Source organism: Polyodon spathula, chromosome 28, assembly GCF_017654505.1.
Source record: "Polyodon spathula isolate WHYD16114869_AA chromosome 28, ASM1765450v1, whole genome shotgun sequence".
NCBI classification, from domain to species: Eukaryota; Metazoa; Chordata; class Actinopteri; order Acipenseriformes; family Polyodontidae; genus Polyodon; species Polyodon spathula.
In genome coordinates, this window is record NC_054561.1 from 2,093,695 (window position 1) to 2,117,963 (window position 24,269).

At 39.6% G+C, this 24,269-nt stretch overlaps 2 protein-coding genes across 3 annotated transcripts; both read right to left on the minus strand.

Annotated features, from left to right (window-relative positions):
* Window positions 1–3,255: 3,255 nt before the first annotated feature.
* On the minus strand, window positions 3,256–11,087 carry LOC121301834 (keratin, type I cytoskeletal 50 kDa-like). Of its 2 annotated transcripts, XM_041231456.1 has the most exons (8): window positions 10,657–11,087; window positions 8,969–9,351; window positions 6,556–6,638; window positions 5,840–5,996; window positions 5,046–5,207; window positions 4,630–4,755; window positions 3,895–4,115; window positions 3,256–3,604 (listed from the first exon to the last, which is right to left on the minus strand). In XM_041231456.1, the coding sequence occupies exons 2-8, from the start codon at window positions 9,299–9,301 to the stop codon at window positions 3,484–3,486; spliced, it is 1,203 nt and encodes a 400-aa protein (XP_041087390.1). In that variant the 5' UTR covers window positions 9,302–9,351; window positions 10,657–11,087; the 3' UTR covers window positions 3,256–3,483. The 2 variants fall into 2 exon arrangements, with proteins under 2 accessions (XP_041087390.1, XP_041087391.1); XM_041231457.1 differs by lacking the exon at window positions 10,657–11,087 and having other exon boundaries at window positions 8,969–9,515.
* A 3,674-nt stretch (window positions 11,088–14,761) lies between these two features.
* LOC121301833 (keratin, type I cytoskeletal 19-like) lies at window positions 14,762–19,979 on the minus strand. Its single transcript, XM_041231455.1, has 9 exons — window positions 19,579–19,979; window positions 18,907–19,035; window positions 18,710–18,792; window positions 18,443–18,599; window positions 17,645–17,806; window positions 17,027–17,152; window positions 16,160–16,380; window positions 15,398–15,504; window positions 14,762–15,034 (listed from the first exon to the last, which is right to left on the minus strand). Exons 1-9 carry the CDS (start codon window positions 19,900–19,902, stop codon window positions 14,934–14,936), a joined length of 1,410 nt encoding a protein of 469 aa, XP_041087389.1. The 5' UTR covers window positions 19,903–19,979; the 3' UTR covers window positions 14,762–14,933.
* Window positions 19,980–24,269: the final 4,290 nt, after the last annotated feature.

Sequence of the window (24,269 nt, forward strand, 5' to 3'; positions counted from 1 at the left end):
CTTTGTAAAGCTTATTGAGTTGCTTGTAAAATGTAGGACGAAGTCAACTGACATGCCTATTTAAAAAAATAAAAAAATTAACAGGTGTTGTGCTTGCATAAAGATCAGTTAATGGCTGCTTTACAACAGAAAAAAAGCCATGCCTTTGTCTTGCTGCCAGACCTTTTTTTCCCCTATACAATAGATAACATTGAAAAAAAAAGTAGTTAATGCAGTATTTCTACAGATAAATGTATGCCATATAACAACTGTCAAATATTGTAGTCTACTGGTTGTTTAAAATTTGCTACAACAACAATATGACTAATAATAATAAACTTGTTATCTGAATGTTGGGTAGTGAGGCACTTCACGAACCTCGTTCAATTCACTTCAAAAACAATTACATGAGTGCCTTGTAAAACAAACAAACTAAATTTCCATGCACAGCATTTACATTGATAAAGAATGTACTGATAAAGAATATTAAACAGCTGTTTACCAAGTATTTGTTTAGCTTTATAGCCTACCTAAAGGCTAGCTATTTATTTACTGATTCGGATGCAAATTACATGAAATAATAAATACATTATAAGCTTGTCCTTATTTTTTCCACCATTCACGGCGTTAGCTCTGTCTTTATGTACAGTGTGCGTATCAAAGCCACTGCGTTTAAAGTTGTCGGTATATTTGCTTTTCTGTGGAGAGTGGATCCTGCAGAAATAATGTTATATGTTGCCTTGTTTTTATTTTATTTATTGGTGGCGGTGAAATTAAGATTTTCGTTGCCTCATCCACAATATTACAGACCTGTCAGCTCTCCCTTATTTTCCAGGACTTTCCCATGTTTTGGACACTTCTCCCAGACAACTCTACCAGGACAGACAAACCCCTGCATGTTAGAAGTTCAGATTGATTGATAATGTTTATATAAAGCAATAGTGTGTTCATTTGAAATAGAAGATAGTTGACAATGAACTGTTGTTGTGTGATCAAAGAAAAGCCCACTGTGCATGCTTTGCAAAATCAACTACAGTGGACCTGTTTACAAAGTACTGGCTGCTGTCAAATCAGCCTCCTACAACTACAGCACAATAAGAACCAGAGGGACCAGGAGAGAATTGGATTGTGAAGCACGTCATCATATGTGTTCTTTTTAAAAGCAATTCGAAGGAGCCCCGTATCACAGTCTATCACTCTACCAAGTAATAAAGTGGAATGGTTGTAAGCCTTTGTCTTATATTGGTATTCACTTCAATTCAAGCCACTAAGATTTCAGTAAACAAAAAGGCTCTGCCCACTGAAAGCATGCCTGTCTGCCAGCCATCAGAACTGAAATAGTGTTGATCGCAGTTGGAGTTAGGTTGCTATTTTTATATTACTTTTTTATATCTATTTTTTTCTGTCATATATAGGGGTTTCAGCACCCCCACTTTAGAAAATGTCCCAGTGCCACTGTCTGTTCACATGTTTCTTTTGTGAAAAGATGAGCTGCAGAGGCTCCAGCAGACAGATTAAGAAACATTTCCTCAAAGTGGGGCCCCATTTTTGAATGCATTAAACAAGTATTGCAGTCAGGGTTACTACAGGGGCTTTTAAACAAAGCTGTGACATTTGTTATCATACTATTCCTGGTATGGAATAATTATCACTGGAGGTATTGTGGGTTTAGAGTTCTACATGCATGAATGTTAACGTTATATATTTCAGGTTGCATTATAGGGTTGCATGCAGGTGATTTAAAAATGTAACAAAAAATATATTTATATATATATATATATATATATATATATATATATATATATATATATATATATATATATATATATATATATATATATATATATATATATATATATTTTTTTTTTTTTTCTAAAGAACTTTCGTGAAAGCACTATTAATGCATGTGCATGCAGGCCAGCATGGTGAATCATTAGGTGGAGAAAGCAGGGGGGTTCACCTAACGGAGTTTGGGTGATGACTAACCATGTAATCCTTTAAACACATAATCCATTTCCTCCCATTACTTGGCAAGTCTGGTTTTGTTTTAACTTTACCTCGGGTTTGAACTGGTTTGAACCTTTTATTATAGCCTGTGGAGAGAGTTTCTTGGGGTTTTTTTTTTGCTCTGGAGGTGATCTGGGACTAGATATATACACCAATTGATTTGAAGCGCAGCTAATGAATGGCATTCAAGAAGTATTTTTAAAAAGGTTAGAGACTAATGCTCGCCCCTTCGAGGCAAATTAAAACTGATGAAGACTATTTGATGTCTGTGTTTCAGTAGACCTGTCGGCGAGTTCTTAAAAAGTGTACAGATACACACTTGTATTAATAGGAAAACGCTTTAAAAAAGTCAACTTTCTAACGGGATGTAGCAGTGGTGAACGAACATTCATAATGCTTACTAAAACAATCACTCAGAACTGAACCCTTCCTTCATCTCCCCTTGTGTGCCGAATTTTGCATTATTTTGAGATATGCGCATGCGTCTGTGTTTTATTGAATTCTGTCTGTATTTCTATGTGCTTATTCATTTATTTACTTTTCATTTTGGCATAGCAGTTGCATTATCCCTTTCATCTTCTAAAATCACAGCAATGTCTAGCAGCAACCACATCATTATTTGCACGGGGTTTATGTTAATTAGGTACCCACCTGCATCACATCCCTCTTACTGACGGAATTGGGGTCTTGCCACTGTTTTCACCCTTCCTGGCCATTTTTTGTTTTGCAAGGAACATAAAGCCCTCCCCGACAGTCAGAAAAGCTTTGCTTTTCAGGGCCATTATCTTTCAGTTTTCAAATATGTATTTTTTTTTTTTTAAAGCCCAATTGCTTGAAAGTTGGATGCTGTCAGCATGTAATTTTCACAGTTTGATGTCTCTATCTGATATATTAATGACATATTTATGTCTCTATCGCTCTAGGGACACATGGGAGGTGAGCTAATAAGTTCAAGACATGAAATAGAAGTGTGAGATTTATTTTTCATTATTTAGTTTGGTTAGTGGACAGTTTATTTGGTGTGAATAGAAAGTGCCACTGAAACTAATTTACCTGGTTAGTCTAAATTTACGTTGTTGGTGTTATTTGCTTGAGTGTGGGGACTCTGCTGTGCAAAATGAAAAGTGAGATTTTGATCGGTGACGTCAGAGAGAGAGAGGGACGGAGTTTGAGGTGAGATTGGTTTAGGCTGGTTACGAGTTAGCTGTTGATTGATCCGTTCTATTTCTTTTTTGTATGAATAAACTTGCCATGTTCTTGGGGAAGTGGCCTGCTTGCATTTCACCCCCCGCCTGGTCTGGGTTTTTTTGTGGTTTTTTTCGAACCCTCTTACATAAAAAAAGGTCCAGGTTATAAGAGAGAAGGTACATAAATAAAAGAAACCGCACACTATAAACAGTTTGCAACGCCCAAACTTATTTTATTGATCTGGGAATCTTTTTTTAAAGGAGGTCTCTTGAGTGTCATTGACTCTTGTCTTTATTTCTCGGGCCTCTCTCAGAGTTTCTCTTGCACCTCCTCCGAATAGGAGCTCACAACCTTCCCATCGACCATCTCCTGAGTGGTGGTCGTCACTTTCGTCGTGACACTGGCTGGTGACCGCGAGTTGGCCTGGATGCTTTTAGCAAAAAAAAAAAAAAAAAGAAAAGAGAAAAAACAAATAATTAAGTTTGCTAACAATGCCAAAACCGCAAAGCTGTAAGAGGCTCCGTGTGCTTTTAGGATCAAAGTGACTTGCATCTTCTTAGGTAACACAAACAGTTTGAACATATACTGTGAGTGTATAGCCTGCTCACGTTTATCTTGCCAGTGTTACAGGGAATTTATCAAATCAAATTATTTTTTTTTTTGCCTTAGTTTTCACAAACAGCCTCTAAGTCAATAGTAAAAAGGGGGTATCGCTCTTACCGGTCCTCCTCTCCATCCAGCAGGCGCCTGTACTCCGCGATCTCCATCTCGAGACGGGTCTTGGTGTCCAGCAGCATCCTGTATTCCTGGGACTGGCGCTCTGTGTCTGACCTCATCTGCATCATCTGCTCCTCCAAGCTTCTGATCATGTTCTGCAAACTGAGCAGCTGAGCGCCGTAGCGAGCCTCGGTGTCCGCAATGGACCCTTCCAGACACTGTTTCTGGAAGACAGCGGCGAGAGGAACCAGGTTTTAGAGCATATATAAATAAAGTAGATGTTCCTTAGGAAGTTGCGCTGGTAGTTTATTCTCCGATAGAGATTACTAGGGTGCAGTATCCTTTGTAATGTTATAGTCAGGAGCCATAGTTACAAGGTTGTTCTATTTGTGTCTTATAACAAGTATGCATGTGCTACTGTAATGATATTATGGGGTAAATAGGAATCAGGACATTGTCGCCTTATGACTGATTCTGCAGCATAAGGGATGTCTTATAAAAGGGGAGCACTGTACTATTGCTAGTGTTGTCTGATCTTTGAGATTGTAGTACAGATACACAGCAATGCCATGCATGACTATTTAAGGGTTGCTCTTTAGAGCACTGGGCTGTTTGAAACACACCAGAAGCGGTCAATTTATTTCAAATGAGTCTGTATTTTGATCTATCAAACAGAGATGTCTTATGAGAAGTGTATCTCGGTGGATCTGTCCTGTTGAAATGTCTCCAGGAACTCACCATGCTCAGCAGAGAGCGGTGCTCAATCTCCAAGCCTTGGGCTAAGCGTTTCAGCTCTGACACCTCGCTCTTGCTGGTCTGAAGGATTGTCGTGTTGGTGGTTATCTCCTGGGTCAGGATTTCGGTCTTTAGAGGAAAGCAAAAAAAAAAAAAACCTTGCCATTAAAAGTGAGAATAAAAAGCATTGAATCTTTTCTAAAGCCTACAACAAAATCGATTCACTCAATCAAGAATAGAAAGTGCCACTGCTGAACGTTTTGCAGTGCTATTACAGTAATGCTAGTGGGTTTTGTTTTATAAGCTTATTAGAAGACAACATTAGTTTCCATGGTGAGCCGAATGAATATCCTTTGTCCTGCTGTACTTTGTGGCTGTACTGTAAGACTCCTGGAATGGATGCTATTTTGGTTCCTTACCTTAGACTGGTACCAGGCCTCTACATCTCTCTGGTTCTTGGTGACCATGGTTTCATACTGCTCTCTGATTTCAGCTATGATCTTCGCCAGGTCCTGATGGGGGGCAGCATCCACCTCGACGTTCACTTGCCCACTCAACTGGGAACGTATACCGATGAGCTCCTAAAACACACATGAAACAAGAACATTGGTCACCCACACACATACACTTTGTCTGTACTGATAGTTTTAGGACTGGGACCAAATTGTAAGAGAGGAGAACCAGCTAACACTGATGTGGATCGAACTTGGTTCTGTGCTGCTCGCCTGCTCTGTGTGTGTGTGTGTGTGTGTGTGTGTGTGTGTGAAGCTGAACTTTGTGAGCTCTGATTCCACTCTGTTTTCCTAACAATATGTAAACGCTATCAATGTCTTGGCGTGAGTTACAATGTTGTTCCAGACACAGAACATCCAACCGCAAGGTCAAATGTGCCCCAGTTTATCAACTGCCTTAAGGAGGAAATCACGCCTTGCAGTTCTCTTCTCAAGCGTGCTCACAATATTTGATTAACCTTCATTGACACAAGGATGGGCAATCGTTGTCTCAATTTAAAGCTTCTCCTGTGCAAACTGGTCGCTCTCCACTGCATTTCTGCAGGGTCTTCTCTTGTGTAGTGCCACAGCTTTTAAAGATGACATTGCCTTTGCTGTGCTTTATTAAACCTTGTTATGCTTTTATTCGTCCTGTGAGACCCAAGGAACTTTTCTCAAAGGGATTGCAACAGCTCGTCTTGTAGTGTGTGGCTTGTACCCACCTCCTCGTGATTCTTCTTGAGGCAGATCAGCTCCTCCTTCAGACCCTCGATCTCTATCTCCAGGGAGGATCTGGTCAGAGTCAGCCCATCCAGGATCTTCCTCAGTCCGGCGATGTCAGCCTCGACAGACTGCCTCAATGCCAGCTCAGCCTCATACCTGCACGGCAAAAGGGGACAGAACAAGAGATAGGTTCCCTAACTGGGAAGTGGGTTCTTATTACAGTCATTTCCAAAAACGTGTCTTTGAACTGGCATTCCTCTGTAATTAAAAAACAGGCACCAGTTTGTATTCAGTTATATGCTGTTTACCACCAGCCCAGCAATTCATTTGATGAGGCAGTTGGTCTGTTTTAAGCTTTAGTGCTGTAGAAGTGTAACGTGTTGCTCTGCAAAACTTGACAAAGTGTGCCATTGTATGGAGGATTTGGGAATGACACCCTCACTCAGTCATTGTGAAAGATGCAGTCATCAGCTGTTTTCTTTAAGGTTTCTAAGCCTCACCCTAACAATCTTGCACGCACTTCTATTTTATGCAACAGCATTCTGTGTAGTTGTGTAACATTTACCATTTGTTGCCCTTAAGAATAACTTTGTACAGGAGCAGAAGGTCTGCATGTTAATCCACTAAGATTTATGACTTTTTAATTTGACAATTGGCTGTTTCAGTCATGGTTGCAGGTCTGTAAATTAGGGCAGAAAAGAGAATTTGAACGTACTTGTTTCTGAAATCGTCAGCAGCCAGTTTGGAGTTGTCAATGCTCAGGTAGATACGGGCGTTCACCAAAGTAGCATCCTGGATCTTAAAGAAAAAGAACAACGCTAGTTATTTATTTATTAAAGCATCCGTATTAATTTCGTAACATATCATATATATAGATATATATAGTATATAGATATAAATTAATTATTTATGTTATATATATATATATAATAATATAATAGATATATATATATATATATAATATCAATATATAATACAATAAAGAATTTAAATTCAAAAACAATTAAAAGAAGGGCTCAGAACAGCAAAAGACAGTTTGAGTCTAATGGCAAGTGTAACTGGATTAACAGATCTGCTGAAGTTAAACTACAGTTGCAAATGCAAACTCTAATGTAAGGATGAGAATGCCATTTATCACTTCTGCTAATATTAACAGCCTTTTTCATCCTCATAGAAAGCAGACCGGTTATCTTAACTTAATTAGCTCCGTTGTAAGAGTTGAGTGTCACTAAAATGCAGTAATTATAGTTTATTGTAAAAAAAAAGAAATAGAATTATGTCAGGCCTTTGAAATTTCTCCTAAGAAAGCCTGGGGGTAAGGTATACCCCTTTACTAAAAGAACTACCTTTGGCTAGAGTATTTTAGCAGTGTCAGGCTTTGGTTTTACCTGTTTTTATCTTAAGAGTTAGTGAGGAATGCAGATAAGGCAGGTTAGATGACAATTTGAGTGTGTGTGTGTGTGTGTGTGTGTGTGTGTGTGTGTGTGTGTGTGTGTGTGTGTGTGTGTGTGTGTGTGTGTGTAAAATCACAGCAAGGCCGCAAACGTCCACAGAGCATATAAGCTAGGGTGACCACCTCTTCAAAATGCAAAAACGTGACACTCTATTTACATTTGATCACTCTATTTACTGTGTTTATTCATTTTCAAAAAAAGGGTACACTTCACAGCGTGTTGATGTTATCGGCATGAGATGAGATGTCGGTGTGGTTAGTTGTGCATACCATGTGAGATTTCTTGGATCGCGCCTTTTTTTAACTGTCGAGTGAGCGAGTGTCGGGCATTGCAAAATAATACAACAGGGGCGACGTTATACACAGATATGCTATGGTTTGACTGGCGCTAAACTGTAAGATTGCACTGTATCTACAAATTCAGGACAAATGCCGTCCCGGAGGCATTAAGCCCGGGACCGGGACTTTATCTTTACATTTCGAGAATTTCCAGCCCATTTAGGGACAGGTGGTCACCCTAATATAAACAGACGGCAGAATTTGCTCCAGTTTTCAGTGACTCAAACGCTTACTGCAGCATTCATTTGGTTAAAGCATAGCTAGGATATAGCACAAATAAAATGAAACGTGCTAAATCACGGGTTGGTACTCATCTAACTTTCCAGTGCTTAAGCTGTTTTCTCATGATTTTTTGCCATCTGTTTCATCTCTGACCGTACTACAGTACACTATCATCCGGTATTCCTCAGGGAAGATACAAGCTTATGGATTTTTAAAACCTGACTCAATATGATGGTTGAGCCAATACCTTGGTGTTCTGTAACCATACCGAAACTCTCAAACTGAAGAACAGAGCTTATTTTATTAGCTTGTTTGGCAGACGCCTTTGTGCAAGGTGCCTTGCAGGTGTTACAGGGCAACGCAAGGTTACTATGTAAAATCAATATTTAATTACAGTGTAGTTTACAGTAAGTGCAAACACTGCTAGAGTACAATATGAGAACAATCTATGATTAAGAGAATTTGTATCTACGATGACATGATAGCAGTGCAAGGATAGTGCAGCGACTGAGCATCCAATAACTTGATGCTTAGATCAGGCAAGTCCAGTGCATAGAAGCTGTAGGTTTAAGTTTTCTTTTCTTTCTTTTCTTATACTGGTACTTCTATCATGCATTTAACAGATTTGCCGTGCCACGCTTTCATGATGCTTTATTACGCTTTGCAAAAGCTTGATGTAAACTTTTTTTTATTAAGGACAACGACTATTGACTATACAGTCGTGTGCACATTTATCAGAACTCCTCAAGAAGTGCCATTTATATCCTTTATATGTCTACCTGAATGAAAACCTCTGGGTGTGAGAATTTCAATGTCAGTCTTCAGTTAAACAACAGGCTTGTGTGAACATGTTAGACCACTTTGTGCTTTAATTAGGCATCTTAAACAACTTCTAAATAATCTCTAACCCTTTGTGGCTCTGTGTTCCTTTTCTCTTACTATTATAAATCAATTGCATGTGTGGCCTATGATATTACACTAATTTGACCATTTTCCAAGATTTTCAGTTACAGTTGCTTGATTTCCTAAACTGAAACAGAAGCAATGGGGTGTTATACATTTGCACACCACTATATTTAAATGGAACTGTGGCACCGTGCTGTGTCTGCAGTACCTTGGCTTGCAGATCGGCAATGGTGGCTTCATAGCTGCTCACATCCCGGTGGATTGGAGAGTGCTTCTCCAGGAACAGCCGGATCTTCCCTTCCAGGTCTTCGTTGGCCCTCTCCAGAGTGCGCACCTTCTCCAAGTAGACAGCCAGGCGGTCGTTGAGGTTTATCATGGTCTGCTTGCTATCAAGATGGATGCCTTCGTCCAAAACTGCCGCCTGAAAGCTCCCCCCGGAGCTGGAGCCGAACCCTGAGGATGAGGACCTGGAGATGCGAGTTCCACTGCCTCCGGCACCGCCATAGACGGTTGGGGCCAAGCCAGAACCCAGCCTGGACATGCTGGAGATGGAAATGCGCTGGGAGCTCACTGCTGCTGGAGCTAAAGTAACTGTGGTTGGAAAAGGATGTAATCGTGAGTGACTGAAGCAGGCAGTTTAGGAGTCGATGGGTCTCTGCAGCCTTTTTATACAGCTGCTCCAGGAAAGCTCAGTGGTTGGAGGTGGAGACCTTTCGCTCACAGAAGCAAATAGCAATTGAGACAGTTATGACCTTTGCCCTGTTATTCAGTGCTAGCCTTGACTGGATTCACTCTAGTCTTATCACATAAAGCAAACAGGACCTTGCCTTGGAATGTAACCTTTGTTTGTAACGTTAAAACTTCAAAGTGGTATACCATATTATAGTGCCAACAACATGCAATTCTAGCACAAGTAGAAGCCTTTAATTATTTGGTAACATTTTATTTTAAGGTGCTGCTTATTAATTTTTTATACATGTTTTATAAATATATAAGATGCTTAATAACTATATTATAAAGTGTTAATAAAGCATTGTAGAGGGTTTATAAACATGCAATAGTCATAGACAGAATGACAGTTTTATAAAGGGGACAGTTTTTAGCCACCTATTGTACTTTGGGATGTTTAAACGTAATTCCATCTATGGCTATTGCATGATTATAAACTATCTATAGTGCTTTATTAGCACTCTATGATATTACACATCTATTATAAATGTATAGAACATTAATAAGCAGCACCTTAATATAAAGTGTTACCAGTTATTTTTTAATGTCTACTTATTATTTTTATTTCTAGCGCCTTTACATCGTTTCTGATTGGGTCAGGACAACTCACACGACCCTCCCACACAGGAGAGAAGGTTCCTCTCATGTGGAAGTTATGAACGAGGCTTGATTAGAGCTTATGGAGGCTCTCTGGTGGTAAAACTTTCAAAATGATTTATTATTATTTATTTGGCAGACGTCTTTATCCAAGGCAACTCACAGGTGTTACAGAATTCATTCAATGAAATGTTTTGGAAAACAGATTAACACCAACTTTCAAAATGATTTGCACCCTTGATAGGCATTAACCTTCTCATGGTTGTCAAAATCACCCTTACAGAAAGCATCATCATATTATTGCCATGAAATAATCTAGTAGATACATTAGCAGCCCACAGCATTACCATCCATGGCTATTCCATTGCAGGTCATTATTTTGTACATGAGAACTTTTCTGTTATAAAACTGGTTCGCTTTTTTAGTAACAAGCAAACCCCCCCCCCCCCCCCCAGTTTTAACCTACCTATAACCACAATCTATGTTGTATATCATGAGACATGGCACTGAAATAGTAATTGTTTGCATATGCTTATTAGATCTTGTTTAGTGCAGTTAAGAAATGCTTACCATGGGCCAATTCTGTCTCGTTGCCCAATAGGGAGAATCGCGAATTAAGCTTACTATACAGTATTCTCTGCAATCAGAAACTGTTCGTTGTCTGTCTGCTCTTGCTGAGAAAGGCAGAATGGGTGTTTACAGCAGGATTCAAGAGAGCAAGGAATTTCATGCTGGTTCCAATTGTGTTAATTGTGTCACATTTAGTAGATGGTTGTTATCTGTATAAAGCCAGGCAGGGTTTGTTTTAAACCAAATGTGTGTAGGATGGTGCAAAACTTGATTATATAGCATAATGTTTACTACAATTTAACAAAAGTAAGTCTTTGTCATGTCATGATAGCACAGTAAAAAAGTAGGGTTTATTTATAGGGAAAGTATGTCTCTCAGTACGTCTACCCTGTTTAAACACGTTAAACCAGATGCCATCCAATATCTTTACAACTGCCACTCCTTTCATCTGCCAGCTCCCTCAAGGTTGTGTACCTGAATAAACTTGCAATCAGTTTTATCATGTGCTGTTTTCAAGCAGATTCTGGACCGCTCCCAATGAGATAATGGGCAGGTTACAGAAATGATTACTCAGCCTTTACTCATAACTTTGAATGCTTTTAAGATTCAAAGACAAAACTTACAGAGAAACTAATTTATCTGATCAGCCCTTCACACCCCTTATAAAAGTTTACTATTGAATGAATTTGTATGCTGCTTTTCCCATGCATGTAGCATAGTTTACCCTGGTTTGTAAGGCCATGTGGTGAGATGAACTGCCCCCTGTAACACTGCTGTTTTATTTGATTTTGATTTAGCAGGAATAAGGGAGCTAAAATCATTACCTCAACATGTAAATTGGTTTATTGTTCCCTCCAGTCCAGCCATGTCAGAACATAGCTGGAATGGCAGAAACTGTGGACCTGGATTGGTGAGCTTTTCAATTACTTAATAGTTTGGTTTGGATTTCATGATGCAGGTGATTTAGAAAAGATTGCAACTAGCAGCTGTGTTTAGTCTTGTAGAGACTAGGGCTTAGGAAGCAGTCAAAAGCCAAAAAAGTGAATGTATATTGTCATTCATAATTCATTTCAATTCACAAATGCATTCTTCCACTATGCTTGCCCTATGCATTGGATTTCTTCATTGTGTTTGAATGCACTTTTTGGTACAATGCCTCACTATGTCTGCCATCTGCCCACCTTGACATGTGAAATTCAAGAGATAAGAGCAGCTCAGTGAACAAGCAGGCTAAACTTATGCTACTGTGTGTACAAAGGAACTGTATGTAATTATTATTATTATTGTTATTATTATTATTATTATTATTATTATTATTATTATTATTATTATTATTATTATTATTGCCTTATTCAGCATTAAACGAATTGCAGTTCCAACGAATTGCAGAAAGGAAACCAGTTTTTGTTCTTGTGAAAGAAGGTGCCACGCCCAAAAGAAACTTTCCACAACTAATGCATGAATAATGCCCAGTTAGAAAAGCATACATTTGTAACCCTACTGTATAATGAGTAATCCAGAGATGGACAGCACAGCATTATAAACTGCACCCAGGTCAACATCTAACCACTTTTTCTCATAGCAGGAAATTCAGCTATACAAATTAATATACGGTAATAAATGATTCAGGAAGGCGTGTAATGTATAACCTAAATAAAGTCTGTAGTTAAAGCTGATTGTCTGCAGCACGTACCACACGGTGTGTGTCTGAGAAAAATTACACTGCACCACCTTTTTTTAATCACACAACAATAGCCATTTTGACAAATTTTGCAAAAAGTCTATCTTATAAATAAAACCTGACAGCTGCAATTTGACAATGGCGTTGAGTCTCTGACCGTTTGTAAATTATGACAACACTGTTACCTGAAACTGTTGCTCCTCAACACACCCTTTTTATTACGGGAATATGCCTGACTATCCAAAATGTGAATTAATGATTGATTGCAGTGAATGACTGAATGTCTTATTGGCCCTTTTAAAAGTTAATAAAAGTTTATGGTACATTTGCAGTTTTCCCAGGCATTTCACCTGGTTATACTTATGCATTTACAATACTATATCGTGATTTGCCATTTTAAATGTACAGCACTGCCTATGATTTTTCATGCACTTAATGCGTAAATATGTTTGAACAACGGAACCCTAACCCACATTGTAATTATGTGTTAGTACACAACAAAAGTCCTACTCACTTTTCCATGGTTTTAGTACACATTTTAGGGGGGAGACTAAGAATAACTGGACTCTTCAACTCAAGGAATCTCCCTGTCTCTAATGGGAGGTTGCAGCTAACACAATAATTCTTACATGTTCTGTTAATAAACATATATTTTCATTTCAAAATGAGATCTTACACTCTGCTGGGTTACAGAAAGCTCTGTCTGCAAGATTCGCTTTCCTCTACTGTGGTCACCTGGAGAGACTCTGCCCCTATCATTAACCAATCAGCTGCTTTTTTAACTACCAACATGCTTTGCAAGCAGTGAGACATGCTTTGACCTCAAAAACGCTGCCTAGCTGACCTGAGACACAAGCTTTCTTCAGCCTCGTGACTGTGTTTCATTCACAAAGTCCGTGTGGACGCTCTGTCAAAGGGACACGTGTAGAGAGCACTGGATACCAACATGGGGGACAGGGCTAGCTACATTAATTAGGAATAAGCAAGCCCCGTTGATGTGTGCCCGTGCGTGCGTCCGTGCGTGTGTGCGTTGGCAATGCAGATTTCTGAACTGTGTCACTTTTTACAGGTTGGATAATTTGGTTTATAGTACCATCTGGTGGAGAAATAAATAAAGTGCAAGCTGTGTGTCAAGATAGTGTTTTGGTCCGCTTTTACTAAATACTAAAAGAAAATCAATTGCAAAAGACTTGAAACATTTGTCATTGAATTATGTTTAAGTTGTTTTTTGGGGGTCTAAATTCAGGACTATTGAGTGTTTAATTGTTATGGGTGATATACTTACTTGATACAGTTTAAATTGAAGTTATTAACTAGATTATTTAATTTGTATTATTTATTAGTCATTAAGCAGATGACTTTATCCAAAGCGACTTACAGAGATAGGGGTGAACTGTGCATCAACAGCTGCTGCTGCAGAGTCACTTATAATAGGACCCCCTGGTTTTATGTCTCATCTGAAGGATGGAGCACAAAGAGGTTAAGTGACTTGCTGAGGTTCGCACACAGTGAGTCAGAGGCTGAGATGGGATATGACCCTTTTCATTAACCACTGGACCACCAAGCTTACCTTAAACAGGTCCAGATTTCAAGTTAGTTATAACAGTTTTATAAGTAACTTGAACAATTTAAAAGGTCTAATTAAGCAAATCATCAGTTCAATTAAGGGTCTAGTTAAGTAATTGAGAGTTCAGTTGGAATGAAAACCAGCAGACACAGGGGGGTCCCCAGGACCAGGATTGGGAAAACCTAATCTAGAGCATTAAAATGAATTCCTGAAACACAGTGACTGCACTTACAAACTGTGACCACTGGATATCAGCGTGCACTGTATATAAAAAAAAAAAAAAAAAAAAAAAAAACAATTAACAGTTAATTGGCTTGTGGCTCCACCTTGTGGCTGCATGAGGTATTACCTGATTCACAAGAATACACAACACAGCATGGTTTTTAATGGTATAGGAGAGCTTTCCTACCTGGAAGTCTTTGATGCTTTTGAAGTAGCTTCTAAAATCTTTGCTTGAGTGAAGCCTTGTAACAGCTGAATTGGGCATTTTAAACTGGAGGGGACATATTATATATTAACTAGGGAAAGGACAGCTTTTCTTCTGGTGTTTTTTTTTTCTTCAAAACAATAGTAATTAAACAAGTTTTTTGGGGGTGGAAGTAACATGTAGATTGCTTTTACCTTTTACCCTGAATTGAATCTTACACTGAAAGTCCCTGTGCAACCTTTATATTGAACATCTCACATACAAAGGTGCAGCATAGAAAGAGAGCATGAGGTGCAGGTGGAGTCCTAATTATTGCTACACAGGAAGTCATTAATTGCTGGTAGTAACAGATTAATTAAGATGAGACCAGGCAAATAAAAACACATTCAAACATATTGCGAAGCAGTTCCCATTTTATTATTATTATTATTATTATTATTATTATTATTATTATTATTATTATTATTATTTATTAATAATTTTATTATTATTATTACCGTTACCATCAACAGAATCAAACAGAGTCTTGCTCTTTTTTTAAGTGCTTTAGCGAGACATGCAGTACATCCGTCTCTCTCATGAAGCGCGTGGCCCTGGCATGTCTATAACTGCTGCTCCATCTCTTCCAGTTTCTCTGACATGACCACGCCATCCACAACCTCCTGGGTGATGATCTTCACCCTGCGTGTCACCAAGGGGTCCACTGAGAGGGACGAAGTAAACAAAGCAGCAGGTGAGATTACAGACAGGAGGCAGAAAATGTCCATTGTCCATCTTCATGTCCAAATCCATGACATGTGAAGCATTTGGAATTGGAACTGGGAATTGATTTTAAAAAGGAATTCTACGGCATCAGTATGGGGGGGGGGGGGGGGGGGGGGGGGGGTTGAAAATATTACTAAAGACCCAGTAACAAAACAAAACCCAACTGTAATAAAGATAACTTACAGCTTGGGCATTTAGTGCAGCGTTATTGTTAAATAATTCCACCCAGTTATTACATGTTATTTGGTGTTTATTGAAATACTTCGTGTAAATCAAAGCAGGGTTTGCTCTCTCGACTTACCTACAACTTCCTTAGAGACAGTAGAAACACAGACTTCCTCTGTGACCTTGCTGGTTTTGATACTTGAGGATGAGTCAACCTGGGTTACCTTCTGTGTCTTGGTTACCCTGTCAACAGCAGGCAGAAAATAATGAACACATTCATAGAAAAGTATTTCAAATACCTCTGGAATGAGTTTGAACTACAACCCACAAATAGGTACAAGCAAGCAGCAGCAGCAGCAACTTGCCCTGTCTTCGAAATATCTCCAACTAAACTATTTAAACATAATTACAGATTGCTCTGGGATCTTTCAGCCAATCAGAGCACAAGTTTCCCCTTCTGTATTTCAGCATTCCACAACACATCACAGAGAACCCCAATTCATGACATCACCTCTCAGAATTCCATTGAACTGCAATCATTCAGAACAGTGACATAACAATAGGCAGAGCACCTCAGTCACTTTTCAATGAAATTGACAATGGATTAAATACAGGTTGGTAATGTGTATAGTTGCATTTATTTACAGTGGTTTCTTTAAAACAAAACATGATACGATCCTACAAGCCAACAATGGCCTTTGGTCTTTGATGCACAGCAAGAATTATCAAGGGGGAAAAAAGTATTAGAACGCTCTTTTGTTTTGGCCAGCTAGCCGTGGGCAGCCAAAGCCTGTAGCGCCAGGCAGTGGAAACAAGACAGTAAGGGAAACAAGTGGCCAAACGTACTACTCTGCAAGATAAACCCTTTAAATGGTTCACTCCATCCTATCCCACCTACATGCTCGACTCCCCGTCCAGCAGGCGCCTGTACTCCGTGATCTCCATCTCCAGGCGGGTCTTGATGTCCAGCAGCATCCTGTAATCATTGCCCTGGCGCTCCGTGTCCATTCGGACCTGCATCAATTCACTCTGCAGCCTGTCAATGATCACTTGCAGCTGACTCAGCTCTGCCCCATAGCGGCGTTCTGTCTCTGCCACAGTGGTCTCCAGGTTGTAATACTAGGGGAGAGCATCAAGGAACTCAACACACATTTTGCGGAAAAGGCATTGTCATGGTGGAATAAAATCACCCTAGCCAAAACATGTATCTACTTGACCTGACTTCTGTCTTAAGTATACCAGATTGTAACCATTATCCTGGGCAATATTCTGCCCTGCTATGGATGTTAGAAAAAACAAAAATTTTTTATGTTGGTGTTTTTTTACTGTTCTTGTATCCACCAAGCTACAGAAGGGAGAAGATATAGGTGAGAGCAGGGTCGGGGTCAATTCCTGTTTTTCAATTCCAGTTCCTTTTACAATCAATTCCCAGTTCCAATCCCCATTCTTCTGAAGGAACAGGAATTGATGCGGATATTTTAGACTAATGACAATTGTTGCGATTGTTCAACTTCTTTCATTTGAAGCCAGCATAACTGTGACTAAACAGTGGCTTCAATTCAAGTCATTTGTTGCTGTTGTGGGAAGCTCATTTTTAACAGAATTTTTTATCAATGATGTGTTGAAATCGATGAAAAGTAAATTGTTTTTTTGTTTTTTTTTAAGTTAATCTAATGAAGGAATCAGCCATTGTATGAGAATTTTTTTTTTTTTTTCCAGATGTTTTTGTTCTCTACACCAGGGGGCAGAGTGCTGGCATTCTCACCAAGCTTTGCACAGCCTGCAACTCAATTTCCAGAGAGTGGAAGGTGCGGTTCAGTTCAGAGATCTTGGTCTTGGAGGTCTGAATCGCAGTGGTTTTGGTTGTAAGCTGATGACTCAAAGCCTCCGTCTGCAAAATACAGGGCATAGTAAAATACAAACCAGAGCCGTGCAATGAAGTTCTTTAATTTTTATTGCATGTTATGTTGTGTAAAGTTGAGAAAATAAATAAATAAGTACTATAAATACAAAATAATAATACAGCATGTTAATATTCCTTTGCTCCATAGCAAAATACAATCTGACCAAAATATTGTCGTTTTTTATTCAACCACTAGGGGCTACAAAAGTTCACCAAGTTTTATCCTTCTGTACGTAGTTTTTTTCAGAGATTTTGCTGGTATGCTGTGACTCATTTCTCATACACCTTTGATTGGTTAGTTAAGAAACTACAATGCGATATTGAAAAGCCCACCACCACAGTCTTACTGTGTTGTGGTGCTCTTTAAATAGCGTCATAACGTTGTGAAGAGACCCAGGCAGAGTTTCTGAAAGGTCACAGTAGGACCATAATAGGTATCTCGGATCCTCCGGCTCTCATTCCACCGAGATTGTTCCTCACCTGAGTCTTGAACCAAGTCTCCACCTCGCGTAAGTTCTTGGCCACTACGCTCTCATACTGCTCTCTAATCTCGCTTAAGATCTTCCCGAGGTCCACCCCAGGAGCAGAGTCCACCTCCACAAAAACATCGCTGGACAGCTGGGAACGCAAGGCCTGCACATCCTAAATACCCAGGGGACAAAAGCGTTAGGAAAACCTGACCGTAGACATTTTAACAGCCTGTAATCTTGGAATGAGTGCAGGGAACTCTGGATTTATGGAGTTATGGTTGGGGGAATAATGTGGACATTTCAAAGTAGATATCTGCGGAGTGTTCTGCAAAGCATCTTGTGTGTTTACTATTCGTACTAATGACGGCTTCTGAAAATGTATGGTTTAAGTACTTCCAATGTAATATGTCAAGCATTTTTGTCTGTAAAATGTTTAGAAACTGTCAAAAAAATCGTCACACCACATGAGGCTTCTTATAAACTGTGGAGGACTGCCTCTAGTTATGAAGACTACAGTTATGTCACATCTTTATAATCAGGATTATTGTCACTGTGCAGCCAGGTGTTTGTGCTTAGCTATCCACTAGGGGGCAGTAGCCAATGCCATGTAAACGGCTGAGTTGAATGTCAACCCAGCTTTTCAAAATGACCCACGTCAAATGAAACGTCATGTTTGTTTATCTTCACTTGTCTGGAGGAGGGATTCAATAAGATTTTTTTATTTTTATTTTTTTTAAAGATTGCCCTAGCATGTCATTTTTTTCAGCTGGTTTAATTTCCCTGCTCCCTCCTGCAGACCAGTCCTCACTTCCTGATGGCTCTTCTTGAGGTGGATGATATCCTCCTTCAACCTCTCAATCTCCATCTCTAGATCAGTTTTCTTCAGGGTCAGGTCGTCCAGGAACTTGCGAAGCCCAACGATGTCACCTTCGACCGAGCGCCTCATCTCCAGCTCGTTCTCGTACCTGGTGCATTGGTATAGCGAGAGGAAGAATGCAGCGAAAGACCACGTATACAACAATAGCCTGAAAAAGCAACCTAAGATAACGCCAACAGCATTGCAATCATTACTCACTTGATCCTGAAGTCATCCGCTGCCAGTTTGGCGTTGTCGATCTGGAGCATCAGCTTGGTGGAGTGCATGGATGAATCGCTAATCTGGAACAGAAAAAGGAGAGCTTGACTTTAACGCAAAACTGAGATTTTAAATCCCAAACAGGAAGCCGCACGCTGCAGTTCCCATGTCCTGCAGTAAGTGCTGAGGTACAGTACCTGTTTGCGAAGCTCAGAGATAGTCAGGTAGTAGCCAGTCAGATCCTTGTCGGCCATTGGAGCTCGGTTATTATAGAACTCCCGGATCTGCAGCTCAAGGTGGGAATTGGCTGACTCCAGGGAGTGGACCTATACAAGGACAAAAAACGTGTCATATCCATCAGCAATTACCAAGAAGTCTGCACTCAAGGTCCATAACTCTTGAGCACGCAAAGTCTCATAACCTGTTTCAGTAATGGCACTTTCTCCAACACCAGCACTATTTCTATTCACCATTCTGAAAGTGCCATGCATTTCTTAGAATTACGTTCTTTTTTTTTTATCATGGTAAACCATGCTTTTTCAATGCTCTACCATACATAGGGAAGATTTACCATGCTAAGATTCGCTATACCTCCCTATATTACCAATACTTCCCTATCTTTTATCAGCAAACTATCTGTAACTAGAAAACACAACTACCAAATTAAGAAAGAATAAAAGAATATAATTTAAAAAAAAAAAAATTTGGAGTAATTGACAAAAACTTCTAGTCGAAAAAGTTTGTCATTGAATTTTTAAAGCTCCTCTCCGTATTCATTTTACCCTCTATGCCATAAAAGAGTAATTGCATGAGATAATCCAGTAACCCTATCAGCGCGCTGGGTCTCAAAACAGATCACCTGCTCTTACCTTCTCCAGGTAGGTGGCCAGACGATCATTGAGGTTCTGCATGGTCTGCTTCCCACTGACTTGGACAAACCCCTCTGTGAACCTATTCTGGTAGTAGCCTCCCATGCTGCCGGCAGAGGAGATCTGGGAAATGGGGGAGAGGGAGATACGAGTGGCAAGCCCTCCTGCCCCGCCGTACATGCTGGGGGCCTTTCTAGCCATTGACAGCCTGCTGGACTTGATGCTGTTGATCCTGGTGGAGCTAGCCTGGGTCCGGCTAGAGACATTCTGGCTAGAGCTGCTCCAGGAGCTGTACCCACTTGTGGCTAGCGCAACAGATGCCATCGTAAGTTTGCAGATATGCAGTAACTTGGAGAAGAGTTGAGAAGCTGAGATCACAGATAGTGTGTGCGCTTCACAGCTGTGTCTGCTGTTTATATAACAGCATCAGGAGTGGGCACTGTAAGGAAATGAAAATAGTTTGTCAGTTGATTGGTACAAATAAGTTACTTTTTTTTTTTTTTTGGGGGGGGGGGGGGGGGGGGGTGGTGTTCCACTGCCTGAAGCTGTCTTAGACAATGTTGTTTTCATTTTAGCTAAAATCTAATTGTGTTTGTTTATTACAATGTTTGATGATGTATTATTGAGAGCCCTGTGGTTTATCAGACAGATATCCTCTCTTGTAAAGTGCAAGCTGATTACTAGCATAAGGAAGCTAACATTGATTTGTATTTTTATTTTTATTATTTTTGCAGCTGTTTGTTTGAGCTGATACAGGAATCACATACAGAGTTGGTATTTTCACCACGGGCTCCTTACCCGATTGAGTGCTGTTGTCCTAATTTCAGGACAGGCTACTTTGTAATTTTTTGAAAAAAACTGTTATTTTAATGTTCTCTTTAACTGCAACAGTTAAGTCTAAATGTAACTGATAATTCTGCAAATATAGCCCTTCAGATGCTTTTATGATGCCTAAATATGAAATAAGAAACTGAAGCCTAAAAATGATCCATGTCTTGGTGTTTTCCTTCCACAGTGATAACAAAGCTCAATTTTCTATGTGTTGAGCTTCACAGCCGGCGTGGAATTTCACTGATCTGATTACGGGCGAGACTAACTTGATCGTCCTCAAAGTAGCACACAGCAGTTTGCAGCCAAAATGAAGGATTAAGATTTTTTTCCTGTGAAAAAATATTGATTTAGAATTTATCAAATTACAGAAATGCAACTTGTGTTGTGTGTGTGTGTGTGTGTGTGTGTGTGTGTGTGTGTGTGTGTGTGTGAGTGTGTGTGTGTGTGTGTGTGTGTGTGTGATAAAATTAGGAAACAGAGTGGCCAGAATCAGAAATTGTTGAATTTTGACGAACGGTACATCATTTGTGATCCACTTTGTGCCAATCTGAGATCATCCGGGTTCTCCCACATTGTTCCTGAGCCGGTGTTGAGTGAAAACTGCAAGTTTTCGATGAATGATGGCGGTTCTTTTCCCCAGCGTTCATTTGTTTGCAAAACCGAAAGGATGGACACTATTCCTTTGCTTGTAATAATCCAAACAATTTTTTCTAGCAAAAAAAAACAAAAAAACATACGAGAATATTGAAGCATGGAATAACCTGTTCACCCCGATGTGGATTAAAGGCTTACACCCCCTCGTCACTTGATTGGTCAGGGTTGTGATGTACTTCCACCCATCCTGTTTTGGGAAAGGGTCCCAAAAAAATCAGAGGCAGGTCGGACTGGCAGCCAATGCGGGTCGGCTAAATGAACATGGAAACACAGCATCAGGACCAGCAGGGGTTTCAACCCGGGTTGAGTGGTGCATGGAAACAAGGTAAATGTTACCTTAGATAAGATAGTCCAAGGCTAGTTTTAGCCAGGGTCTGTGAAACTATTCACTATAACAGAAAAAAAGGCAAGAAAGCCTCAAAAAGTCTTAGGCACACAGATAATATTGCCAGTGTTAACGATAGACATACAAAAATTCAAAAGTGATTAAAGCATTCTTTGGCATTTTAACTTATTGGCAACTACAGGAGGAAGTATCTAATTAGCACAGAAAATGGTTTTTATAGTGTTTGATGTTATAGTCTGAATTCCAGCTTGAAAATTTGGAATGACAGTAAAAGTGAGGCTTAGATGAATGATGGAGGGGCTGTACAGGGTTACTTTTAACATGCAATAAAGAAATATAATTAGTTTAAACATGACCTAAAGTATTTGCACTAGTGATGTATCATTAAACTGTTACTGTAACAATCTCTTATTCCTTCTAAATATTCATTATAATATGCATTCAAAACCTTGAATTATAAAGTGGGTAAAACAAATTTGACCCACTTTATAATTTAGATGACCAAAACCAGCATCAAGAGAACGAAAGGAATAACATCCAGGACCCCGTAAACGGTGCTGGCCAGGCAGCAAAAAAAAGGGGAGGTCATGATTGTCGGGGACTTCATATTGAGAAACATAGCAAGTTCACTGCACAATCTGGACCCCCTTACAACAACAGTGTGCTGCCTTCCAGGAGCCTCTGTCATGCACATCACTGAGAACGTGGACAGGCTCCTAGAACAAACAGGAGACAGCCCGGTAGTAGTCATCCACATCGGTACAAACAACATTGGAAGAGACAGACCAAAATCCCTGCAAAACAAATTCAGAGAGCTAGGAAGGAAATTAAAAGACAAGACCAAAACTGTGGTATTTTCTGGGATACTGCCAGCACCGTGCAAAGGAACATAAGGGCAGGTGGAAATAAATCACCTAAGTGCATGGCTGAAATTGTGGTGCACACAGGAAGGCTTCACATTGAACACTGGACCAATTTATCCTTTTCAAATAATGAAGACAGAATAACTAAAACAGTGGTAGAGAATCACTGGCAAATTCAGATCACAACATGTTCTCATTTGAAGTGCTAGTAAACCCCTCAAAAGTAACAACTAAAGCTAAGGTTTTAAAAAGGCAAACTATGAAGGAATGAAACAGACCAACATAAGTAGATTGGAGTAAAATAGAGAAAACATCCACAGAAAAAGGATGGCTATTTTTAAAAAATGCATATCTAGAGGCGCAAAACAATTACATCCCTAAAGTAGACAAATCTAAATGTAAAACAAAATGGCCAAAATGGATTAATAGATCAATTAAAACAAATTCTAAAAGGTATTGACAATGTCAACCCAGGGGACTTTTTCAACCTGAAAAAAGAAACAAGGACCAGGGGTCACAAATGGAGATTAGATAAAGCGGCATTCAGAACAGTAAATAGGAGGCACTTTTTCGCACAGAGAGTTGTGGGAGTCGGGAACTAACTCCCCAGTAAAGTTGTTGAAGCCGACACCCTGGGATCCTTCAAGAAGCTGTTTGATGAGATTCTGGGATCAATGTGCTACTAACAGCCAAACGAGCAAGATGGGCCGAACGGCCTCCTAGTTTGTAAACTTTCTTATTTTCTTATGTTCTAATCATACATTTATAGATTATTAAAAGACCCTTAGTCTAAATTGTGACCACTTTCTTGTCATGATAAGGCAACTGTGACTCTTTCAACAAGTTAAAGATTAAAAGCTTTTTGAAGCGGAGCTTGAAAATGTTTTGTTTGTTTTCACTTCACTTCAATCTTAAACATTCATCTTGAAGAGCCACATTTTTTTCATTCATTTACTCCTAGGTGTGTCAAAAATGTTGTATGCAAATATTTGTGAGTGGTGTAAGTGAATGAAAAAAATGTGCCTCTGAGAGTAAATGTAAAGACTGATATAAATCATTAAAGCTTTTGTGCCCATCTAAATTGTTTTTGCTTTATATATATCAGAAATATGATATGTGATAGCACTAAAATAAATCTTTCACAAACTTTTTCACCAGAAGATAGATTTTTTTTAATATAATAATCTTTGCATAGCACCTTTCATAGTGGACCACCATAACAAAGTGCATTACAAGATATGAGACTAGGGTGTGTGAACTATGCATCAGCTGCAGAGTCACTTACAAGAACATCTCACCTGATAAACAGTGCACACAGTGAGTCAATGGCTGAGCTGGGATTTGAACCAGGGACCTCCTGATTACAAGCCTGTTTCTTTAACCACTGGACCACACACCTCCTGTATGGCCCATCTTTGTACTCTCAGAACAGCCAATATGATAGAAGAGAAACGCGCTGCCAATCGTTGAAATGTTGCTTTTTTTTGTATTAAACTCTGGGATATTGATCGTATGTTAGTACCTGTTTGTATTTGGAGTGTAAATCTGCATTTGAAAGTGAAACTTTCTGCTTGTGACATTTTCATTTTATGCAAGCTTTTCTTCAAGGAGGTTCCAGGGGCACTTGCAGTCACACAGTCATGCAATCAGGAGCTCTCTGCTTCGATCTCCTTCTAGCCAAGTTAATGGTCTTGGCTGGGAGCTCAGAGCAATTCATGTGATGAAATTTTGCCCCCCAGAAGTCTTGGAAGGAAAAATTGACTTGGGATATCGCACATCGAGCCCTACCGTGGGCAGGGGGGGGACTAGCCAGTGTGGACCAGCTTTCACCTGGTGGTCACCTGATGATCTTCTCCTGATCGGTAACTGGGTTGTGACGACGAGGTATCATTCACATGGGTGATTTCACATTGCATAGAATAACACTGATCCAAACAGGTAAACAGGTTTGATTGAAGTGTGTCAAGAAGTCTGATTGGTATCCAACCCACCCAGAG